Source organism: Candida pseudojiufengensis (genome assembly GCF_024610245.1).
Source record: "Candida pseudojiufengensis strain CBS 10847 chromosome Unknown scaffold3, whole genome shotgun sequence".
NCBI lineage: Eukaryota > Fungi > Ascomycota > Pichiomycetes > Serinales > Debaryomycetaceae > Lodderomyces > Lodderomyces pseudojiufengensis.
Window position 1 is genome coordinate 700,973 of NW_026261523.1, and position 22,126 is coordinate 723,098.

A 22,126-nucleotide genomic window follows, 5' to 3' on the forward strand; every position below is an offset into this window, starting at 1 on the left:
TAATATTGTAAGTATTGCTTGGAATACTTATCTTTCATATATTAATAACAATTATGCAGTAGAAAATATAGAGCAAAATCATTTACAAAATAAAATATGAATTAGATTATAAATAGAAATTAAATTATAAAATTTGTAGAGTAGTTCAGGCATGTCAATCAATGCTTTTATTCAATCTATCATCTTGTAGATACAACATAATCGTTGTTTGTAGCAAAGTCACGGGTTAATACACTACCTCGATATTAAAATTACTGGTGATCGAATTTTGTGTGAAATTATAATAATAATATATGTACCTTTGTTAAGTTTCTTAATTTATTTATTTTTTCTCCAACAAAAATAATCAACATTCAATAACTCACTATATAACATTTATATCATAGAACTCATTAATATAATAATAATCATCATCACTATACTATACTAGAATCTTGCAATATTCAACAACATAAATTATAATCGCTATTTTTAACGATTCATCCAATTGAATACAATTGGTATAATAATAGTGTATTTTTTATAATCTGAAATTTCACCTAAAAACAAAATGATGAAAGGGTTTAAAAATAGATTGACTCGAAATAAGAGTCAATCGTCTACCAAAAAGACAGATAAAAAGGACAAAGATAAAGAAAAAAGATCAAGTTCACCTTCTTTATCAAATTCAGCAACTACAAACTCTTCAAATACCAATAACCAGAACAATATCACAACTAGTCAAAGTTCAAAAAATTTACTTTCTTCAACTAGCACAACCTCATTAAAGTCAAATTCTCCAAGTCCATCTAGAAATAATAGTGCAAATAGTGCCATATCCATAAAATCAACAAATAGTAACACTACAATGAATTCAGCAAACTCACCACATGGACTGCCAAATACGGATTCACCAAGAATAGTAATTCAGGATGACGGTAATTATAACCATTTTAATAATGGAAATGATAATGATGTGTTCGGTTCACCGAGTCAACAATCTTCGAATAGTTCAGGAGTATTACCCGGAGGTGCAATTTTAGCTTCAGGACCATCATCTGCTGCAAATTTGAATGTCAATTCAAATATATCACCAACTACTATGCCATCTATTGTTACTCCAAACTCAAGCTCGGCAGCAAATGTATCATTTGGTTCTACTTCATCATCAACACAACCAGTTACCCCTACACCTACTTCTCCAAATAGTTCTTCATCTGCATATGATAAAGCTCATCACAGTCAGCATGGAGCACAAACGCATTATAATCAATTAAATCCAAATATCGCTTCACCGGGAAAGGAATCATTTGATATAGATTTGATTGTTACACCTAAAAGACATTCATCATCTAGATTTGAACCAACCAGCTCAGACAAATATCAAGAGATTAATAAATTACCTAATTTTGATGAGGTATTGCCAGAAGAACAAATCAATTTGTTTATACAAAAAATTGATCAATGTAATATAATGTTTGATTTTAATGATCCAACTTTTGATATAAGAGGTAAAGAAATAAAAAGAATGACATTACAAGAGTTAATTGCTTTTATATCGAACAATAGATTTTCATATACTGATGAAATGTATAAACATGTGGTTACAATGTTTAAGAAAAATCTTTTCCGTCCCATCCCGCCTCCTGTGAACCCAATTGGAGATGTATATGATCCAGATGAGGATGAACCAGTTAGTGAATTAGCATGGCCACATATGCAAGCAATTTATGAATTCTTTTTAAGATTTATTGAATCTCCGGATTTTCAACATCAAATTGCAAAACAATATATAGATCATGAATTCATATTAAGAATACTAGAGTTATTTGATAGTGAGGATCCAAGAGAAAGAGATTGTTTAAAAACCACATTACATAGAATTTATGGAAAATTTTTAAGTTTAAGAAGTTTTATTAGAAAATCAATTAATAATGTATTTTTACAATTTGTTTATGAAACTGAAAGATTTAATGGTGTTGGTGAATTATTGGAAATTTTGGGTTCAATTATTAATGGATTTGCATTACCTTTAAAAGAAGAACATAAGATTTTTTTGGTAAGAATTTTGATACCTTTACATAAAGTAAAATGTTTGAGTTTGTATCATCCGCAATTGGCTTATTGTATTGTACAATTTTTGGAAAAAGATCCATCATTGACTGAAGATGTTATAATGGGATTGTTGAGATATTGGCCTAAAATTAATAGTCCAAAAGAAGTCATGTTTTTGAACGAAATAGAAGATATATTTGAAGTAATGGAACCTAATGAGTTTGTTAAAATCCAAATACCGTTATTTGCCCAATTATCAAAATGTATTAGCTCACCTCATTTCCAAGTTAGTGAGAAAGTCATGAGTTATTGGTCAAATGAATATTTCTTAACTTTAATAACAGAAAATGCTGAGGTGGTGTTACCAATAATTTTTGCATCATTATATGAATTGACCAATTCTTCTCAGCCGGGTATAGAGAATGGAATAATGCAGCAAAAATTACAAAATTTTCCCAATGCTACAGTAGATGCAAATGGTAATTTGGTGGATGGTGGATTAGTTTTACAAGATATTCAACAAGGTATAATACCAAGTGCAAATGATCCTAATCATCCACATCATAACATTTTCCAAGTACATGCATCTGTAAATAATAGTAATAATAATCACAATGATGGTAATAATTTATCAAATGAAGGTGATTTTCATGATGGGGAAAATGATATTCCAATGTCAATAAATGGTGAAAACAATCAACACCAACATCATCATACACATACAGATTTAAACGGTAATGAATTATCTGATGAAGAATATTATGATCTGTTTAGTTCAATGCAAGCAGGGAATTTAAATTCAGGAAACAATACAAACAATACAACAAACTCAAATACCAATCCTTTAGGTGACGAATTTGGTCCTGGTTTTGAAGATGATAATAGTATGTTACAACATAATTCTGCAACATGCACATGGAATAGGTCATTACATTCTTTAGCTTTTGGAGCCCTCAAAGTATTTATGGATCACAATCCTATTTTATATGATCATTGTGTTTTATTATATCATCAATCAGTAACTGAACGTCAAGAAAGAGAAGAAATAAGAAGAAAGAATTGGGTCAAATTGGAGACTTATGTTAAGCAAATCAAAGAACAACAATTACAACAACTGACTTATTGAAAAAAGAAATTGTGTAAGGTTATTCCATAGTAATACATTAAATTTCATGATCTATAAAAAACATAAATCCACGATACATATCTAAATTAACATTATATTGGTTTCTCTTTTGCTTATTGCAATAGCATTTGCAACTCAGATTATCACTCTGTGGAGGATAACAATTAACTTTCATTCACCACACTGCTGTCACTCCACCGTTTTAACGAATATGCTATTTGTAATTGATGAAATGCTTTCTGATAATACAGTCTACATAAGTCGCTGTGAATACGCACTTAAAAACTCGAGTAATTGTCCAACTGAAGTGTTCATAACTTTACGTTCTTTATACCTGCTTTCTTTCTTGTTTTGTGGTTTCAAATTGAATCCAACCACTTTAATTCATTACTAACTTGATTCAATTGTATTAAATTCCCATTCAATTCAACGATTTTTTCAAGATTTTGAACATAATCACTACTTTCAGTTTTTAAATTATTTAAATTCGTTATTAATTTCCTTGAATTATTTAAATTGACTTCGAGATATTCTAATTTTAAAAAATCTTTAGACTGGGGATTTGATGGTAATGTTCTTAACTGATTTATCCACTTGTGATTTTGCAGCGTGTATGTATTAGAATTGTTCTGTGCGGGTTTATAATTACTTGAGCTATTTACATTATTATTCAATTGTTTATTGATAGTACTCTGCTTGGTTTGGGTCGTCATCTCCAAATGATTTAAATTGCACTAAATATAGAATATTTAAGATCAAACGTAAATTGAAGGAAATTTTATCGAGAGTTTGGTAGCTTATATTTGTTGTAAATTCACCAGCGTAATATTTTTTATTTACAATCTATAAAATACATGGTCCAAATACTATATTCTTACTCTTTCGAAAATGGAAAACCATAAGCACTTAATAATGTTTTAGCTTGAGAATCATTTTGAGCAGTAGTTTTAAAAGTTATATCTATACCATTCAAATTTGGGAATAATTCTTGAAAATTCTCCAATTCAGGAAATAATTGAACATCTTCAGGAGTTAATCCAAAACTTATATTACCATTTCGATCACCAGAACTAAATTTTATACCTTTAAATGCTCTAATTCTTGGTAACACTAGTTCAGTCAACGTTGATATAAATTGATTCATATCTCTGTCGTATAATTCAACTTTACCACCACATGACTTACCTACTCTAACTTTCCATGGTAAAATATTTGATTTATTAAAAATTTGTTTGGCTTTAACATTTGATATTACTGATAATTGTAGTCTAGTTGATATATTCAACCATTGATGTTCCAATGAATTCTTGTTATAAGAATGTATTACTATGCTTTCTAGTTTTGGTATATTTCTGTTGGTTATAGGATACTGGTTTTTGGTTGATCTAGTTCCACCTCGAGGATTTCTTGATGATCTGAATACTTTATATGGTGAATCATTACCCCATGATCTTCTTTTGTTACCCTCAATTATTTTGGCATCATGATCATAGAAATGTAATAACAAATCTGACTCTAGTGAATTGTTATAGTAATCTGATACTCTATCTTGTGATATTTCAGTTGGCTTATACTTGATCGACCTTATATCATCTTGTGGTAATAGTATGTTTTGTAAATTTGGTTTCAATTTTGCTTTTTCAATATTGACCAAGTGATGCACTGGTTGGACTGTAGAGTACCCTGGCTTGCAACGTAGGCTTGAATGCGAGAACAGACGTATAAAAGTTTTGCTCATTTCTTGATACTTGATTCCATTCTTTGGTTCAATATTCAAAAAATTTTCAAAACTGTAAAACCACAAAACAAAAAAATTCATTTACACTTTGGTAGCGATAAATATCCGGAATGTTGTTTGATCGAAAAACCTAAGCGAATTTGATAAGATAATAGATCCATCAGGTTCAACTATTATTAATGAAATTTGCATTGCCTGATGATTTTCCACTTTATTCACCTGAACAAATTATCAGCAGTGTTTCTACGGACAGTAGAATCATGAAAATTGCAAAATTTGAAGAACCAAAGACCAAATCCGATTCAAGACAAAATAATGAAGTACATGATATGTTTATGGCCATAACAAAATATACTAATGATTGGATAAATTCGAAAAGTTTAGAGCTATTAGAAAATCAATTGATGATATCAGAATCAATAAAATATGCACAGGATGTATCTGAGTCAAATGTTTTACTATTGAATGATATCTTTCTGGAGAAATTAAATTTACAAACATATGAAGTTAATCAATTGATTGAAGCTGAAAATCGCAGAATAAGATTAGAGGAAGAAGCTCGAAGGCGTAGACTTGAAGAAGAGCAAAGACTCAAAAGATTGGAAGAAGAAAGGATACGGAAAGAAGAGCAAATTAGGAAAGAAAATGAGCTAAAACGAATCGAAGCAGAAAGAGTACGAAGAGAGCAAGAAAGATTACGTCAAGAGGAAGAAAAAAGAATCCAGGCTGAAAAAGAAAGACTTGAAGCTGAAAAGTTAAAGCGTGAAGCTGAACTTAAGGCTGCAAAAGAAGCAGAGTTGAAAGCTAAACAGGAAGCTGAGATTGCTAAACAAAAAGAATTAAAAGAAAAAGAATCACAAGGTCAAGTTACTACTAATTTTGCAAATGTTGAGAAAGAATTCCTCAAATACAAAAATGACATAGCAGACATAAAAGCCAAAGTTGTTGAACCTATTAATTCAAATAAAGAAATAAAAAGACAAGTAAATCAATTTAAAAGACAAATAAATCCTAAATTCGGTCAATTGTCCCATTCAATACTACATACAAACTCAATAAGTCAAGAAATATGTCATATAATCGAACAGATCCGTCCATATGAACCTGTTTATAAATGGATTTTAAATTTCATAGCGAAAGCCATAGTTGATCAAGCTGAAACAGAAGTAATTGTTCGTCCGTTTGCAGCTAGACCATTAGCTTTATTATCATATTTCATACTAGACAAATTTCCCGATTTCGAATACTATCTTACAGCAAGATTCATAAAAAAATGTCCATATATAATAGGTTATACATGTGCTATTGATTCAGAGGAGGGAAGATTAAGAATGGGGTATAAAAGAAATGAAGATGGAAAATGGGAAGATGATGTTAAATATGATGAAAGAGTTTCTGGAATATGTACAGTATGGGCAGTAATGACTCATGCACGAGATTCAAAACAAAGTGTTGGTATTTTTTCACAAATTGGTTCATGGCAATTTATAGCAAGACTTTTAAACACTAATTTACAACTCATTAAAAACACTCATTTTGAACTTATTGCAAATTGGTGGGAAGCAACAGGTGTAGAATTTTTGAAATATTATGGCCAACAAGGAAATAAAATTGCAATTCTAATGTTCATTCAGCTTGTAGGAGCTGTTTCTAATAGAAGATATCCATCTGCTGCAAGATTACATTTGATTGGCGAAGAATGGATTAAAAAGGGTAAAATACAAAGATTAAAACTTATGGAGAGATAGATATAGATACAAATTATTATTATTATTCGTGTACTCATTTATTCATTATATTTTTTTGTTAGATTATTCAAAGTCGACCTCTCAATCATTCTCTTCTTCATCAACATCTGATTTATCTTCTTCTTCTCCTTTCACTTCTTCCTCTTCTTCTTTCTCTTTTTCTACTTCTACTTCTACTTCTTCTTCGTCTTCCATTTCACTTTCTTCTTCGTCGATGTCTTCCATTTCTTCGTCTTCTGATGATGACAATTGATCTTTATAATTGACTTTTTGAGCAATTCTACTACTTTTTCTAGTTGGTTCAACAGTTTTGATCACTTTCTTTGGTTTCGCCTTGGTTTTGGTTTTGGTTTTGGTTTTTGTTTTTGATTTTGAGAATGTCACTCTCTTTTTCATGGTTGTTGATGCTCCTAGTTTTTGACGTTTTGAAGAAGTACCATTTCTATTATCATCATTTCTTCTTTTAGAATCTGTTGAAAATGATTTTTTAATAACTGCAATCAATTTACTTTGAATTGATTCAGGAATGAAAATTGTAGATACAATAGATTGAGCTTCTTCAGCACTACCCATTGGTGCATATATTTCTTGAGGTAATTTCAATTTATCACTCCATGTTTGTATTGACCAATTTTTTAAATCACTATAAATTTTTAAAATTAATTGTGCTAATTCAGATACCCTATATAAATTTGAGATTTCTTCAGGTTTAGGATTTTTATCATATTCAGAACTTGAAATTGAAGCATCTCTATATTGTTTAATTCTGCTTACCAAATAATAAAGTAATGATATATTTTCTGGTTTAGCTATTAGTTGAACATAATATACTAGGAAAGTTGATGAAAATTCGTAAGCTTCGTATTTTTGAGAATCATCAGAATAATCACCCATTAAAGATACAAATTTTTCATGATGAGTTATATTGTGAGTTAATCTTACCAAAGATTTTTCAAATTTCAAATCCTTTTTAGCTTCTGATCTTTTAAACATAGATTTTAACCATAATGTATTATTATCACCATTAAAATTATCAGGCGTAGCAAAAAACATCAATGATAAATATTTTTCGGAAATTGATTCATTAGCAAGGTATGTCTTTAATTTCTCTGAAAATGTTGTTTTAACCAATTCATTGTCATCCACTAACAAGAAACATAATATACGTAATGTTGGTGAAAGCATAACTTCATTATATACCGGCAACTTAGCAAGTTTTAATAAATATAATCCAGATTGTAATCTCAATTTTGCTTTGTAAGTATCTGATGTGGGCCATGTTGGGTCATTCTCATTAACAATTTCACCTTTATTACCAATAATTGAAATTAATAATTTCAATACTGGTGCAGCTTTTTCTTTGCAATTATCGCTTGATTCATGAGATTTTAAAATATTTATGAGCAATCTTATAGTCAAAAGCTTTAAGTTTTCATCTTTATCATTTTCAAAATTTTGAAGTAATATATTTTTGATTAGATTTGGTGTTAATTCCAATTCTTTGTCCAGTACGGAGTATTTATCAACTAAAAATAATTCAGCAATTGTGCTCAAATGAGTTGCAACTTTTTCAGTTTCAAAATCAAATGGATAAATTCTCGATAAAACAGAATCAATTAAATCTTCCTTTCTAGAACTTAAACCAATCAACTTCATTGCATATTTGGCTTCGTCTGGCTTACCTTCTATTGCAAAATTTTTCAATGATTCTGTAAACGATATTTCTTGTGGAAATAAATCTGGGAAACTTTTAATAAAATGGTAAATAGTTTTTAAAGAACCTGATTTATTAGTATCATCTTTGGTAGTACATAATTCCATTAAAGATCTAACATTACTTTTGAAAACTTCAGCATTTGAATTTGAAAATTGTTCAAGTAATTCATTAGCCATATGATTATATTCATGTTTTGAATTCTTAGAATAATGTATTAATTGATCAACATTTGATTTGTTATAAAGAATTGGGGAACCTCTCAAAATTAATAAATCAATATTAAAAACCATATCTGATGTATTTATAGCCACATTATTGTCCAATTTTATATTTTTAGCATCTGAAATTTTATTCAGTAACTCCTTTCTTGAATTAACTATGGTTTTAATATCAGATTCAGCAGCTATACAATTTGAAATTAATTGGAAAAACCTTGCTCGATTTAATTGAAATAATCTTAATAAGCATTGATATGTGTTGTGATCATCAGGGAAAGAATTGCAAAACCAATTGATTATTTTTTCAACTTTCAGCATATTTGTTTTAATAGTTTCGCTAGATGGTGGTTCATTCTCTTTATCCAAAGTGCTAGCTCTAATAGTTTCATCAGCTAAGTCCATGAAGTTTTTAATTACTTTAGAGACTTGTTGTTGTCTTTTGTTTATTGCTAAAAATGCTTCTTTTCCCTTTTCATTTAATGATGAATAAAATTGAAGTAATGTATCCACACGTTTAACAGAATTGAGTTCAGTCAATGGTACTAATTTTTCAAATAATGAAAAATCAACCAATGCTGTAATGTTTTTATCATTTATATATATCAATGACAAAATTTGATTTGGTATTTCTGAAATTGATTTCTTTACTGCTGTTTCTATAAATGAATCATCGCTTTGCTGTATATAATTCTGATAAATTGATGATAAAAGATTTATGGATGTCACCCTAATATTCTTAACTTTTTCACGAATCAATTGAAATAAGATTTGCAATATATCATTATTTAGTAATCTGAGTAAATTTGGAAATGAAAGGCTAGAAAGTGAAGTACAAGTAGCATCACGAACTTTTTGATCAGTATCAAGTAAGCATTTTTTGTATTCATTTGACAATATTGTACATATATCTGACGTTACAAACTGATTATTTGAGATTATATTTGGCAAAGATTGTACAAACAGAATTCTAACTTGAGGTGATATATCTGATGATTTTTTCAACCATATGCTCCAAACTGTTTTATGTATAATGAAAAAATTCACCTTATGTAAAGGGATTGTAGTACTGAAAACCTTGCATCCCAACATTTGACCAATAGTTTTTGTAGCTAATACTCTAACTCTATCATCACTTGCATTTAATTCATCTTCTATCAAGGCCATTACTGATGACAAAATCGACGGGATAAATCTCCATAATTGAAATGATAATTGATGAATTTGATTTAAAATTTCCATAGCTTGTTGAAATTCTTTTTCATTTCTTTTTTTCAATTCTGGTTCAGTTTCATCTTCTATTTCTAATTTATTTGAATTATGATATAAAATTTCTGAAAAATGTTGAGCCACCAATCTACTCATTCTATCAACATTATTTTCACAAATAGATAATGAAAAATTAAATTCAGGACTAATTGTATTATTTAAATTATTTGATTCATGATTATTAAATTTGCTCAAGATCAATTTTATGATATTATTAGGAATTGTTTCAGATTCTGATACCATTTCAGATAAAATATCAGTCACTAAAGTAGTTAATTCTTGTGGAAATGAATCTTTAGTAGCTAAATTAAAAAAAGTATCAAATAATTCTTCAATTAAATTTTGAGAATCTGGTAAATCAATCATTAAAATTGATGATTTAGTTTCAGCTAATCTTTTTAAAAGATAAACATATTGAACATAAAATTGAGGTTTTTCATTTTTAATTTTAGTATTTGCTATTCTTGAAAATTGTTTAAAAAATGCTTTAAAAATTAATGATAATTCTTCTTCTGAATATGGAGCATTTGGTGCATAAATTCTCAAAATATCTGATATACAACAACAAACAAAAGCTTGTACTCCAATACTTGAGTTATTTAGTAATTTTGAATTGATTAAATCCTTAGTAATTTTATCTAATGAATGAAGTTCTAAATTTTCATCTTGAAGTACTGATAATTCTTCATGTAATTGGGAAACACGTTTCAATAATTCTTTATTACTTATAGATTGTTTAATAGTTGTAATTATAGGTTTATTAAATTTCAAACCATTGATCCCATTGTTCTCAGTTAGTTCAGTTGAGTTGGGTTGATTCTTGTTCGGCCTAACCATTAGCTACGTGGGTTTTTGTGATTATGATAAAGGTTTTTAAATGTATGATTTTGATGTAGATTACTTGTAATAAGTTTGGTTGTAAAACAAAATTTATTTTGATCAGACGCGTTTTTTTAATTTTTGTTTATCTTTGCTTACATAATAAATTAAAATATTGGTGAATCATCATATACAAGTAATGAAAACTATAGACTTAATTATCAAATCAATCATTGAATAGATTCAAAATTGAAGAGAAGTTTCAAAAGATTAATCATAGCAGGGATTGATTCTCAAAATTGCTTCATGTCAAACTTAAATCGAGACTTTGGACATTCGACTCCGTGAATAATATGTATTGAATCTGGAATCAAAGGAAACAAATTGAAACTAACATGTGAAAATGCTTTCTCTTGGGACGTTTTGCTGTTTTATTGACACACAGCTTGAAACTTGGCTGTAAATAGAATGTTCAAACTTTTTAATGTTTTCCTAGAAATTTCATTCATCTTATCTCGGGTAATTTTAATAAAACCGAGTTATAATACAAACTCGGTCTTACCTAAAATGGTTAATTTACGAGAATAAAGAAGGTTTAAGAGTTCACACTTTAGATAGAGAAATTCAGCCGGTTAATAATTTACTACCCGACAGTTATTGCTGCTAAAACTTAACTATGAATATTTGTTGAAAAAGTCATCTAGAAGAATCATTTGTTTAAGACTTCAAAACTTTGGATAAATAAGTTCATTCGGCTAGTAATTTTCACATTATCCGACCGCTAGCTGCATCAAAACAATTTATATAAATTGAAAGAGTAGTTCATAAAAAATTATCTATTTGATTACTACTTTCTTGTGTTTATCAAATTTCATAATGACAACTAAATATCCTGAAATTCCAAAAAAAACTTTTGCAGATTATGGACAAATGTTACATGGCTTTTGGCCAAATAAACCAACTTTTACAGAAAAAGATTATCCTGAATTTGAAGGTAAAGTTATAATAGTAACAGGAGGTAATACAGGAGTTGGTTATGAAACAGTCAAATCATTAGCTGGTTCAACTAAAGCCAAAATATATATTTTTTCAAGAAATGAAGAAAAAACATTAAAAGCTATTAAAGATATTGAATTAGAAGTTGCAAAAGAATATAAATTAAAACCTAATCCAATTGGATTTATTCAAACAGATCTTAGCGATTTAACAACTATAAAACCAGCTGTTGAAAAATTTTTAAATAAGGAATCTAGATTAGATCTCATTATTCATAATGCAGGAGTAATGACTCCACCTACTGGATCAAAATCTAAACAAGGTTATGAATTACAATTAGGTACAAATGTATTAGGTCCATTTTTATTACAAAGATTATTAGATCCAATTTTCATTAAAACAGCTAAAACTAATCCACCTGGAGTTTCAAGAATAGTTTGGGTTGCTTCAACTGCTCATCAAGTTGCTCCAAAAGGTGGAATTTTTTGGGAAGATAAAAATTTTGAAAATATTCCAATTTCTTCAACTATTAGAATGCAAATATATGGACAAAGTAAAGCAGCAGATATATTATTAGCTAAAGCATGGACAAGACATCATCCAAATGTTAAAGATGATGTAATTAGTACTTCAGTTTGTCCTGGATATTTAAAAACTGAATTATCAAGACATTCAAGTTGGTTTGAATCTTTTATACTTAATCGAGTAACATGGCCAAGAAGATTTGGTGCATATACAGAATTATATGCTGCTTTTTCTCCTGATGTTAAAGATGGAGATTATAGTATTTCATTTGGAGTACCAGCTCATACTAGAGAAGATTTAAATTCAGTTGAATCAGGTGATAAATTATGGAATTGGTGTGAAAAAGAAACAGATCCTTATGTATAGATAATCGAGTTGTTGTAATGATGGATGTTAGTATATATAAACTATAATAGTGAGACTTTATCTTTTTGTTCTCTAATTTGGAATGATATGATAACGAATTGGAACTTTAATATTTGGAATGATATGATAACGAATTGGAACTTTGACATAATTTGCAAACAACTTAATCCAAATCTTGTCTACGGTTGGACATTTGTTGAAAATCAATTGATTCAACTACTTACTGATAAACTGATTCATATGATATAACAAAGTATCACGTGATATATGGTAGCATTTATTTCTACTAACAATAAAAAAATAAATTTCCATTTATCCACTTTACTTAAAATCTGGGGAAATATAACAAACAAACAATACAAAATATAAAGAATCATAACAACAACAACAACAACTTTGTATTTACAACACACCATAACATATACCATACACCATCTACCATCTACCCCTGCAGTACATTTATTATCTCATCACTACTGAGAATATCATACTACCTAATCAAAGAAATCTGTAAACAATATATCGCACCAAAACTAAAAACATAAGAAATTTAAAAAACCATATCAAAGCTGTAAAAGCTGTTCAAAACAATGGAAACTTTCAACTCGGAAAATCAAATCAAAACTAAACAGAATGGTATAAAAAATCATAATCAAGAAGATCCAAATACAAAGAAACTAATTCGTACAAATAATGGAGTAAGATCTTCTCAAGCATGTGATAGATGTAGAATAAAAAAAGTTAAATGTGATGGATTAAATCCTTGTCATAATTGTAAAAAAGCTCAAATGGAATGTAAAACATCTGATAAATTAACAAGAAGAGCTTTTCCAAAAGGATATACTGAAAGTTTAGAAAAAAAAATAAAAACTTTGGAGAATGAAATTTTACTACTACAGCAAGGTCAACAATTATCAAATCAAAATCATAATAATCATAACAATGAAAATAATTCATCAAATTTAATTTCAACTCCCTCAAATAATTCTATTAAAGATAGCATCCAAAATCCTACTCCAATACCGACAACAACAACTTCTAATGATAAAGTTATATTTCAATCAACAAATCAATCTGTTCAAATAAATAATCCAATTGATCAAATTTTTAATCTTGATAATAAAGGTATTATAATAGGAAATGATAATTTAAATTTTGAATCACAATTTAACCATTTATTAATAAATTTAAATTTACCATTTTTAAAAATTACAAATAGTCATAATTATTTATTAAATGATCCTGATAGTTATTTATATAATCCTTCATATACTAAAAGTAATCAATTTCATAATAAAGATTTAGATTTGGTTTATAATCCATTAACAAGAACTGGTTCTCCTGATAATTTAAATGAATTACCATTAGATGTTTATGATTTATTTATAAAATTAATAAATAATTTTAAAAAAATCCTTAAATCAAAAAAGGAATTAGATAATCAAATAACTCAATATTTTTTAAATTATAATATTTTTATACCAATTTTTGATTATGATCAATTTATGACAAACTATGATGAATTTCATACAATGTATCCTTTTATTTTCACTTATGATGATTCAACTATAAATGGTTTCAATTTATCAAATTCAAATGATTATTTTATTGTTAATAAATTTTTAATGACAATTATACAAATTTATGCAATGATTATTATGAATAATCCAACTATAAATTTAAATTTATTATTAAATCATTCAGATCCACAATATTCTATAAGTCGAGATATGTCAATAATAAATTCTTTATATGATTTTTTACCATATTTTAATGGATTTCAAATTTCAATTAATCAATTACAAACATATTTGTTATTACTTTATTATTCATTATTAACAAATAATAAAGAAAAATCATTAATTTTATCATCATTAATTAATGCATTTATTGGTATATTAGGTATAAATTTAAATTCAAAAAATTTATTTTTTAATGATTTAGCATTAAATGTACAACAAAGAAGAAATAGAGTTAAAATTTTTTGGAATTTTAAAGTTTTATTAAAATGTTTTAATTTAAAATTTGGTTTTAAACCAAGTTTAAATACAACAGTTATAAATCCTGTTACTATAGATAGATATTTTCAATTAACTCCTGAAAAATTATCTTCATTATTAGGAGAAAATGATGATTTATTTAATACTTTATTAAAACCAAGTATTGAATTTTTAAATTTAATGAATATTGTTATACCATCTTCATTTTCCCCCAATTATTATCAATATTTAAAGAATGATAAAAAGAAAAAGGAAAAAGATCATCAACATAGTCATCATAGATTAGATTGGATATTAAATGAAGATGATGGTGATGGTAATGATGGTAATTTAAATTATAATTTTAATCAATTTTTAACAATTGAAAAAAATTTATCTGATTGGAGACAATCTTTAAAATCAAAAATATTATCGTTAACTCCATTTTGTACTAATATGGGATTACCAAATATTTTAAATATTAATCATAATAATTTATATCATGATATGAATAATGAACAACATATACCACAAGAAGTTATGATTCCATTTTATCAAACTGGATTACCTGATATTTATATGGCATCACAATTAATTAAAATTCAATTAAATTTTCATTATATTTTGATAAGATCAATGAATTATCTTAACTTTATAGTTGATAAAGATTTAAATTTTATATACTACAAGGAAATTGCAATAATAGCTCAAGAAGTTTTACAATATTTTTTATTAATATTTGATCATGTTGGAAAATCTCAAGAAAAAATAAATTCTCCAACAATAAATTCAAATTCTATAGTAATGGGAAGTTTAGGACTTGATGTTGATGAAGATGGATTTGTTATAAATGATTTTTCAGTAAAAAGAAGAAAATCAAATATAAAACAAAATCCAATAAAACGTATAAAAAAGGAAATCCCCATATCTCCTTTTAATTCAATGTTAAATGGTTTATCATTAACTGTTATAAATTTAAAAAAATCAATAATTTTACAAATGTTATATTTATTAATTGTTCAAATGAAATTTATCAAAAGAAATGATATCCTAAGTAACATTAATGTATCAGTTTCAAATTTAATAAAATCAGTAGATTTATTTATTTCAATTTTTATAAATTATAAACCAGGATTAAATAATAATTCAAATTTATCAGATGATGAAATTTATAAAAAATTAATAAATGATGAATTAAAATTTGAAATTTTAAAATATCAACAACAACAACAAACTCCAATTGAAAGTGATGATGAAGAAGAAAACTCCCAAAATTATTATAAAAATATTGATTGGGATAATGAAAATTTAGATGAAGATTTAAAATATTTAAAAATTTGTAAATTTATAAAATATAAATCTCAATCTATTTTAAAACAATATCAATCTATTCAAAATCAAAATAATGGAAATGGAAATGGATTTGTTAATTCTAGTATTCAACAACAACAACAATCGCAACAACCTTATACACAGCAACAATCACAACAACATCAACAACAACCTTATACACAAGAACAATCACAACAACAACAATCACAACAATCACACCAATTACAACACCCACCACAACAACAACCACAAAATCAATTTCCACTACAATATCAACAACATCAACATCATTTTACAACTCCTTCAAATAATGAGTTTACAATTCATAATAATAAACCAGATAAAGATTTTGGAGCAGCTCATGATTTAATGGATTTAAAAAATAATTTTTCACAAAGAAAATCAATATCTAATCAATCTCCCAATTCTACAAATAATACATTTATAGGATAAAATGAAATAAAATGAGTAAAGCGTATATTAATAATTGAGATTTCGTAATCCGTTATATCTTTGATTCAATAAAGTTAGAATCTCCCTTCAGTGGTATTTTTTTAATTTCATACCACCATCTCATAGCTAATTCAATTCTATTTAAATCTAAACTATCACTTAAAACTTTCCATAACATACCAATTAAATAATTTTGTTCGCTGACATTACTTTTTAAAATCAAATACCAAATTTGATCAATCCATTGTAAAAAAACAGATAATGGGAAATAAGGAATTAAATTAATTAATGCTAATATTGCTGATTCTCTTGCTGTTTCAGGAATTAATCTATTTTGAAATTTATAATCTTTTTTAAATCTTGGTAATAAATCTTTAACAACTTTATCTTTTGGCTTTTTAGCTTTATTTTCATGTATTATATCATTATTTAATCTTTTATCTTGTTCCAAGGTATTTAAAGTTGAATTTGCTTCAATTTCCAGTATTGGTTGAGCTGAAGAAAAACTTGGATTATTTTCATCTTCAATTGATTTTTTAACTGGTATACCTGGTATTATTGGTTTACATTTATCAATTAAAAATTGAAAAAATTCATCTGCTGAATTTAAAAAAATTGAATCTTGGGGATATGGTTGGGGGTTTGATAATATTTTTTTACCTATAGTTTCAATTGCAATACATAATTGAGTAGATGATATTGTTTTAGGAAATTGTTTTATTAATAAATTAACATATTCAATACAATCATTTAAATCAACATTTTTACTATTTGCAAAATAAAATAATAATACTGAATGACTTGCTTCAATTATATCATCATTTAAATATTTTTTATCATCTGCTAATTCTTTCACGATGCTATATATTTTTTTAGCAAATTGTTCATTTTTAATATTTTTCAGTTGTAAATAATTTTCCCAAAGCCCCAAAACAAATAAAACTTTCAGTTGCATTATATAATTAGTATTTAATACATTTGGATATAAATTAACTTCATTATAATTTAATAATGATAATGATAACTTTTCAAATTGATCAGATGATAAAGATAATTCAATACTTAAATAATATACAAAATTATAATTATCAAATCCACCTTGACCAATTGATAATAATATAAAATTTAAATAATATAAATTTGAAATAATTTTTAATGATATTGATCTATATTCTCTTTCTATAACCACTAAATCTCTCGAATTAAACCAAACTAAATTTGATTTATTACCTGATAAAAAACGACTTAATAAACCTTGAAAAATAATGATTTCTGAAAATAATAAATTTTTCATGAAATACCAAAACAGTTGATATAGTGGATTATTATCTTTAGGACTATTAAGATTATTAAAAATTGATGATTCACATGATTTTGATAATTTATGATTAAAATCTGTTAATTTTATTAAATTGTTTGAAATTAATTCATCATTTCTAGGATTATATTTTAAATTTCTTAAGTATGCAGCTAGTAAAAATGAAAATTTATTTAAATGTTTAATCACCGGTTTTTGTAATATATCTTTTTGAACTATATCTTCAATATTTGAAGAATTTGGATCAAATTTAAAAAATTCATGATAAATTTTTGTTGAAACCGTTGGATCAAGAAATATCATATCAATTAAAACATTAATCATAAATGAATCATTAATTTTTGAAGTATATTTTTTAATATTTTCTTCATCTTTTTGATAAATTAAAGCTAAACTTGTAACACTTAAATATAAAATATTTTTATCATGAATATTACTTAAACTATATTCCAAACAATTTATAAATAATTTTTTAATCTTATGATCCCAATCTTGAAAAAACCAATTATATTTAAAAAAATTTTGTTGTTCAATATATATTTCATTTCTTATATTATTTGATAACATAATCCCACAAATAATTGGTAAAACTTTCCAAGAATTTACAATGGGATTAAAACTAACAAAATGTTCTAATTCTTTCCCAATTATCAGATAATATGTTTTGATTGATAAAGTTGGTTTTGAAATTTTTAATTTTTTATCAGTTATTAATTTAAATACTTCAATTATTGGATAATTTTCTTCAAATGTTGGTATTGGAAAAGTTTTAGATCCAAAACATTTTGGTGAATTTAAAAAGCTTGCAATAACTAAACCTAAATTTCTTTCATGTTTTATATATGGTATATAATTATATAAATAACCTAATATATTATTTATTGTTGTATTTGGTTTTGGATTTCTTAATTCATCAATCACGAAATCTAATTCTTGTGGTGTGAAATTTGGTTGTCTTGAATCACGATTTTGTACTGAATAATTATTATCATTACGATTATTTATTAGAGCTCTACCTTGTGGTCCTAGTTTATCATATAAATTGGACATCGGAGTTGAATTCTTCTTGAATTGTGGAGTAAGTAAATCGTAAATTTGATTTTTTTTCACTGAGTTTTAGTGAGAAGAAAATTACCGTGGGATCTGGAACCATTACTACCAAATTATGTCTATTATTCGTACTACAATACAAATACAAAATGTATATTGAGATGCCAACCTCTTCCACCCTCTACACATATCTACGAATAATTCACTTGTCTATATAATAATCTGTTTCTCTTCTTTCTTCGGGGGCGATAATAGCACGCACTTTCCCGGTATTTTTATACTATGAAATGTTCTAGATTCGGTCTTATAGCAGACAATCTTCATGTTCGATCGATATGAAGTAATATTGACTTTTATCATTAAATTTTATTTCGTATTTTGAATTTATAAATTTCAGTAAGTTTACTTGTTCTCTTACTTCTTGTTCTTCAGCTTAATGTACCTCGAGTCAATCTTCCTCCTGGTTGAGTATTCCGGACTACTTGTGCTTGCTTCAGCGTGTTCGCCCTAAAATATCCCTTCCATTTGGAAAAATTGACCCAGAAGAAACGTTTGACATTGGTTCAGTTAAGTTCAAATCACCTTCAGTACAATCAACGGATATTTTAGAAGATGAAATTGCCCCCACGTCCTTCCAAGATGCCATTCACTCCTTCCTTAGTATCATGGTAGGTCAAAAATATCATTGCTTCTATCTCAATTATATTTAGTATTGCTTTCATATAAGATTATTTGATTATCTCTATTAGTTTCATTTGATACTTATTGTCCCATAACCCCTCCCCCATATCTTAATATCATTAAATTATTATTATTTCTACTATGATTCGTTTTAATATTTCTTTCTTTAAAAGCTAAATTGAAATATTAGTAATTTCATCAGTGCTTTGTTTATTATTAGTTAAGTTCTTAGTCACTTTAAAATTAGTTTTATTATAAATTATATTTATCATATTATCATTCACAGTTAAAATTAGTATTTAATACTTTTATCATTATTTATAGTACTTTCAATGTCATTCAAAAATCAAAATTTTAGTATTAGTTATATCATTGATATTTCTTTCAAAATAATTCATAATTAAACTTTAGTATTAGTTATTAAATGATTTATATTTCATTCATAGTTCATACTTTATTCATAGTTCATACTTTATTCGTAGTTTATACTTTTTTCATTATTAGTCTTAATTTATATTAGTATTACTTATATTTTCATTTATAGTTAAGTCATTTATCATTCAAAATTTAAATTCATTCTCAATCTCTTCATATTTCATTATTATTTCACTGTTATTTATAATTAAAAATTTAGTATTCATGTTATCATTTAGTATAATTCTTTCACTTTTATTCATGATTAAATTAATTATCATTATTATTATAATTCATAATTCTCTTGCTATTATTCATTATTAAGTATTCATTTTCATTTATCTTTATCGTTAAAATTTATCATTAGTTTATCATCAGGATCATTAGTCCTGGTATTATTTATTAATTTATTATCAGGATAATCAATCCTGGTATTAGTATTTCAATTCATATCTAGTATTCATTTCAATAGTATCATTATTCAATTTAGTAATATAATTATCATTCATATAAATATTCATTTAGTATTCGTATTATCATTCGTATTATCGTACTAGTATTTGTAGTAATTTTCATATTAGTTTTCTTTCATGTTAATTTTCATCTTAGTTTTCAACATAATATTCATATTAGTAGGCTATTCAATATTAGTAGGCTATTCATATTAGTATTTATATTAGTATTCATAGTAAAATTCATATTAGTCTTCATAGATTCTTTAGTATTCAAAAGTAGTATTCATAATTAGTATTCATATTACTATTATTCGTTTTCCGTTTTTAATAGTTCATGCATTTTAGTATTAGTACTCTCAATTTAATATTAGTCTTATTACTATTCTTCGGATATATTCAATTTAGTATAAGTATTATTCTCAGCATAATTATTATTCTTATTCGTAGTTATCTCAAACCTAGTATTCATAGAACTCTTATAATTTATATCACTCATTTCATTTATATCATTATTATTCTTAGTATATTCTTAGTATTCATAGTATTCATAACATTTATATTATTATTCATTCAAATTATCAGTATTATCATTATTAAAAGTTAAAATTCATTATTAGTATTCTCATTATTAGTCAATTTATTATTCATATTAGATTTCATATTAGTTTTCATATTAGTATTCTTAATAGTATTCATATTAGTTTTCATAGGTTATTTAATATTCATAATTAGTATTCATAGTTTAGTATTATTCGTTATAATTCATTCATTTAAGTATTAGTATTCTCAATTATATAAATATTAGTATTATTAGTATTATTCAAATTATTATTCAAATCAGTATAAGTTATATTTATGTCATTCTCATTAATAGTTAGTTCATTATTTGTATTAGTTCTCACATGAGTTTTCATATTAGTATTCATAATAATAGTCACAACAGTATTCATATTAGTTTTTATATTCTATAAGTGTTCATATTCTATTAGTATTCATAATTAGTATCATAACAGTATTCACTAGTTTTCATATTAGTTTTCATATCATATTAGTATTAGTATTATTACGATTATTCAAAATATTATTCAATTTAGTACAAGTTTTATTCTTAGTATAATTATTATTCTTATTCGTAGTCATCTCAAACTTAGTATTCATGGAACTTTTATAATTTATATCATTGATTTCATTTATATTATAATTCTCATTTATAGTATTACTATTCTTATTATTCATAGTATTCATAGTATATTATATTCATAGTATCATTTATATTTATAGTATTCACAGTAATCTTAGTATATTCTTATTATTCATAGTATAGTCTTATCATTCTTATTATTCTTAGTATTCATAGTATATTCTTATTACTCTTAGTATATTCATAATAGATTCTTAGTAATCTTAGTATTCATAGTAAACTCATAGTATTCTTAATATTCATAGTATTCATAGTATAATCTCATTATTCATATTATTCTTAGTATAATCTTATTATTCAAAGTATATTCTTAGTATTCTTATTATTCTTAGAATTCTTATATTCATAGTATTTATATTAAATTCTTAATATTCATAGTATTCATTTCATTTATATTATTCTTCGTAGTATCATTTATAGTATTATCTCATTTATATTAGTTTTCAGATTATCAATCTTGTTCAATTCAGATTCTTAAAGTTATCATTCTTATATCCTTATTATTCACTATTATCATTAAGATTGTCAATTATATCATAAATTCTATTATTATTCATATATTTAATATCATTCATATTCATATTATCAATAGTATTCTTATTATTATCATTATTATTTCTATAAGTCTTATATTTAGTATTATTATGTATTATCAAATTTAGGTTTATAAGTATTATTCGTATTTATATT

The 22,126-nt window shown here is 25.7% G+C and overlaps 7 protein-coding genes across 7 annotated transcripts; 4 read left to right on the plus strand and 3 right to left on the minus strand. All coding sequences in view use genetic code 12, as the record gives it.

Annotated features, from left to right (window-relative positions):
* Window positions 1–550: 550 nt before the first annotated feature.
* On the plus strand, window positions 551–3,160 carry RTS1 (protein phosphatase 2A regulatory subunit; the record flags this gene model as incomplete). Its single annotated transcript, XM_051761059.1, has 1 exon — window positions 551–3,160. The coding sequence occupies one exon, from the start codon at window positions 551–553 to the stop codon at window positions 3,158–3,160; it is 2,610 nt and encodes an 869-aa protein (XP_051616700.1).
* An 874-nt stretch (window positions 3,161–4,034) lies between these two features.
* KGF55_000756 (mitochondrial 54S ribosomal protein uL5m) lies at window positions 4,035–4,898 on the minus strand (the record flags this gene model as incomplete). Its single annotated transcript, XM_051761060.1, has 1 exon — window positions 4,035–4,898. One exon carries the CDS (start codon window positions 4,896–4,898, stop codon window positions 4,035–4,037), a length of 864 nt encoding a protein of 287 aa, XP_051616701.1.
* Window positions 4,899–5,077: 179 nt separating this feature from the next.
* GLE1 (nucleoporin) lies at window positions 5,078–6,646 on the plus strand (the record flags this gene model as incomplete). Its single annotated transcript, XM_051761062.1, has 1 exon — window positions 5,078–6,646. One exon carries the CDS (start codon window positions 5,078–5,080, stop codon window positions 6,644–6,646), a length of 1,569 nt encoding a protein of 522 aa, XP_051616702.1.
* An 81-nt stretch (window positions 6,647–6,727) lies between these two features.
* Window positions 6,728–10,684, minus strand: PDS5 (Pds5p; the record flags this gene model as incomplete). The annotated part of the gene is made up of 1 exon (XM_051761063.1): window positions 6,728–10,684. The coding sequence occupies one exon, from the start codon at window positions 10,682–10,684 to the stop codon at window positions 6,728–6,730; it is 3,957 nt and encodes a 1,318-aa protein (XP_051616703.1).
* Window positions 10,685–11,542: 858 nt separating this feature from the next.
* Window positions 11,543–12,553, plus strand: KGF55_000759 (uncharacterized protein; the record flags this gene model as incomplete). Its single annotated transcript, XM_051761064.1, has 1 exon — window positions 11,543–12,553. One exon carries the CDS (start codon window positions 11,543–11,545, stop codon window positions 12,551–12,553), a length of 1,011 nt encoding a protein of 336 aa, XP_051616704.1.
* Window positions 12,554–13,143: 590 nt separating this feature from the next.
* Window positions 13,144–16,317, plus strand: ZCF16 (Zcf16p; the record flags this gene model as incomplete). The annotated part of the gene is made up of 1 exon (XM_051761065.1): window positions 13,144–16,317. The coding sequence occupies one exon, from the start codon at window positions 13,144–13,146 to the stop codon at window positions 16,315–16,317; it is 3,174 nt and encodes a 1,057-aa protein (XP_051616705.1).
* A 52-nt stretch (window positions 16,318–16,369) lies between these two features.
* Window positions 16,370–18,685, minus strand: PEX8 (Pex8p; the record flags this gene model as incomplete). Its single annotated transcript, XM_051761066.1, has 1 exon — window positions 16,370–18,685. One exon carries the CDS (start codon window positions 18,683–18,685, stop codon window positions 16,370–16,372), a length of 2,316 nt encoding a protein of 771 aa, XP_051616706.1.
* Window positions 18,686–22,126: the final 3,441 nt, after the last annotated feature.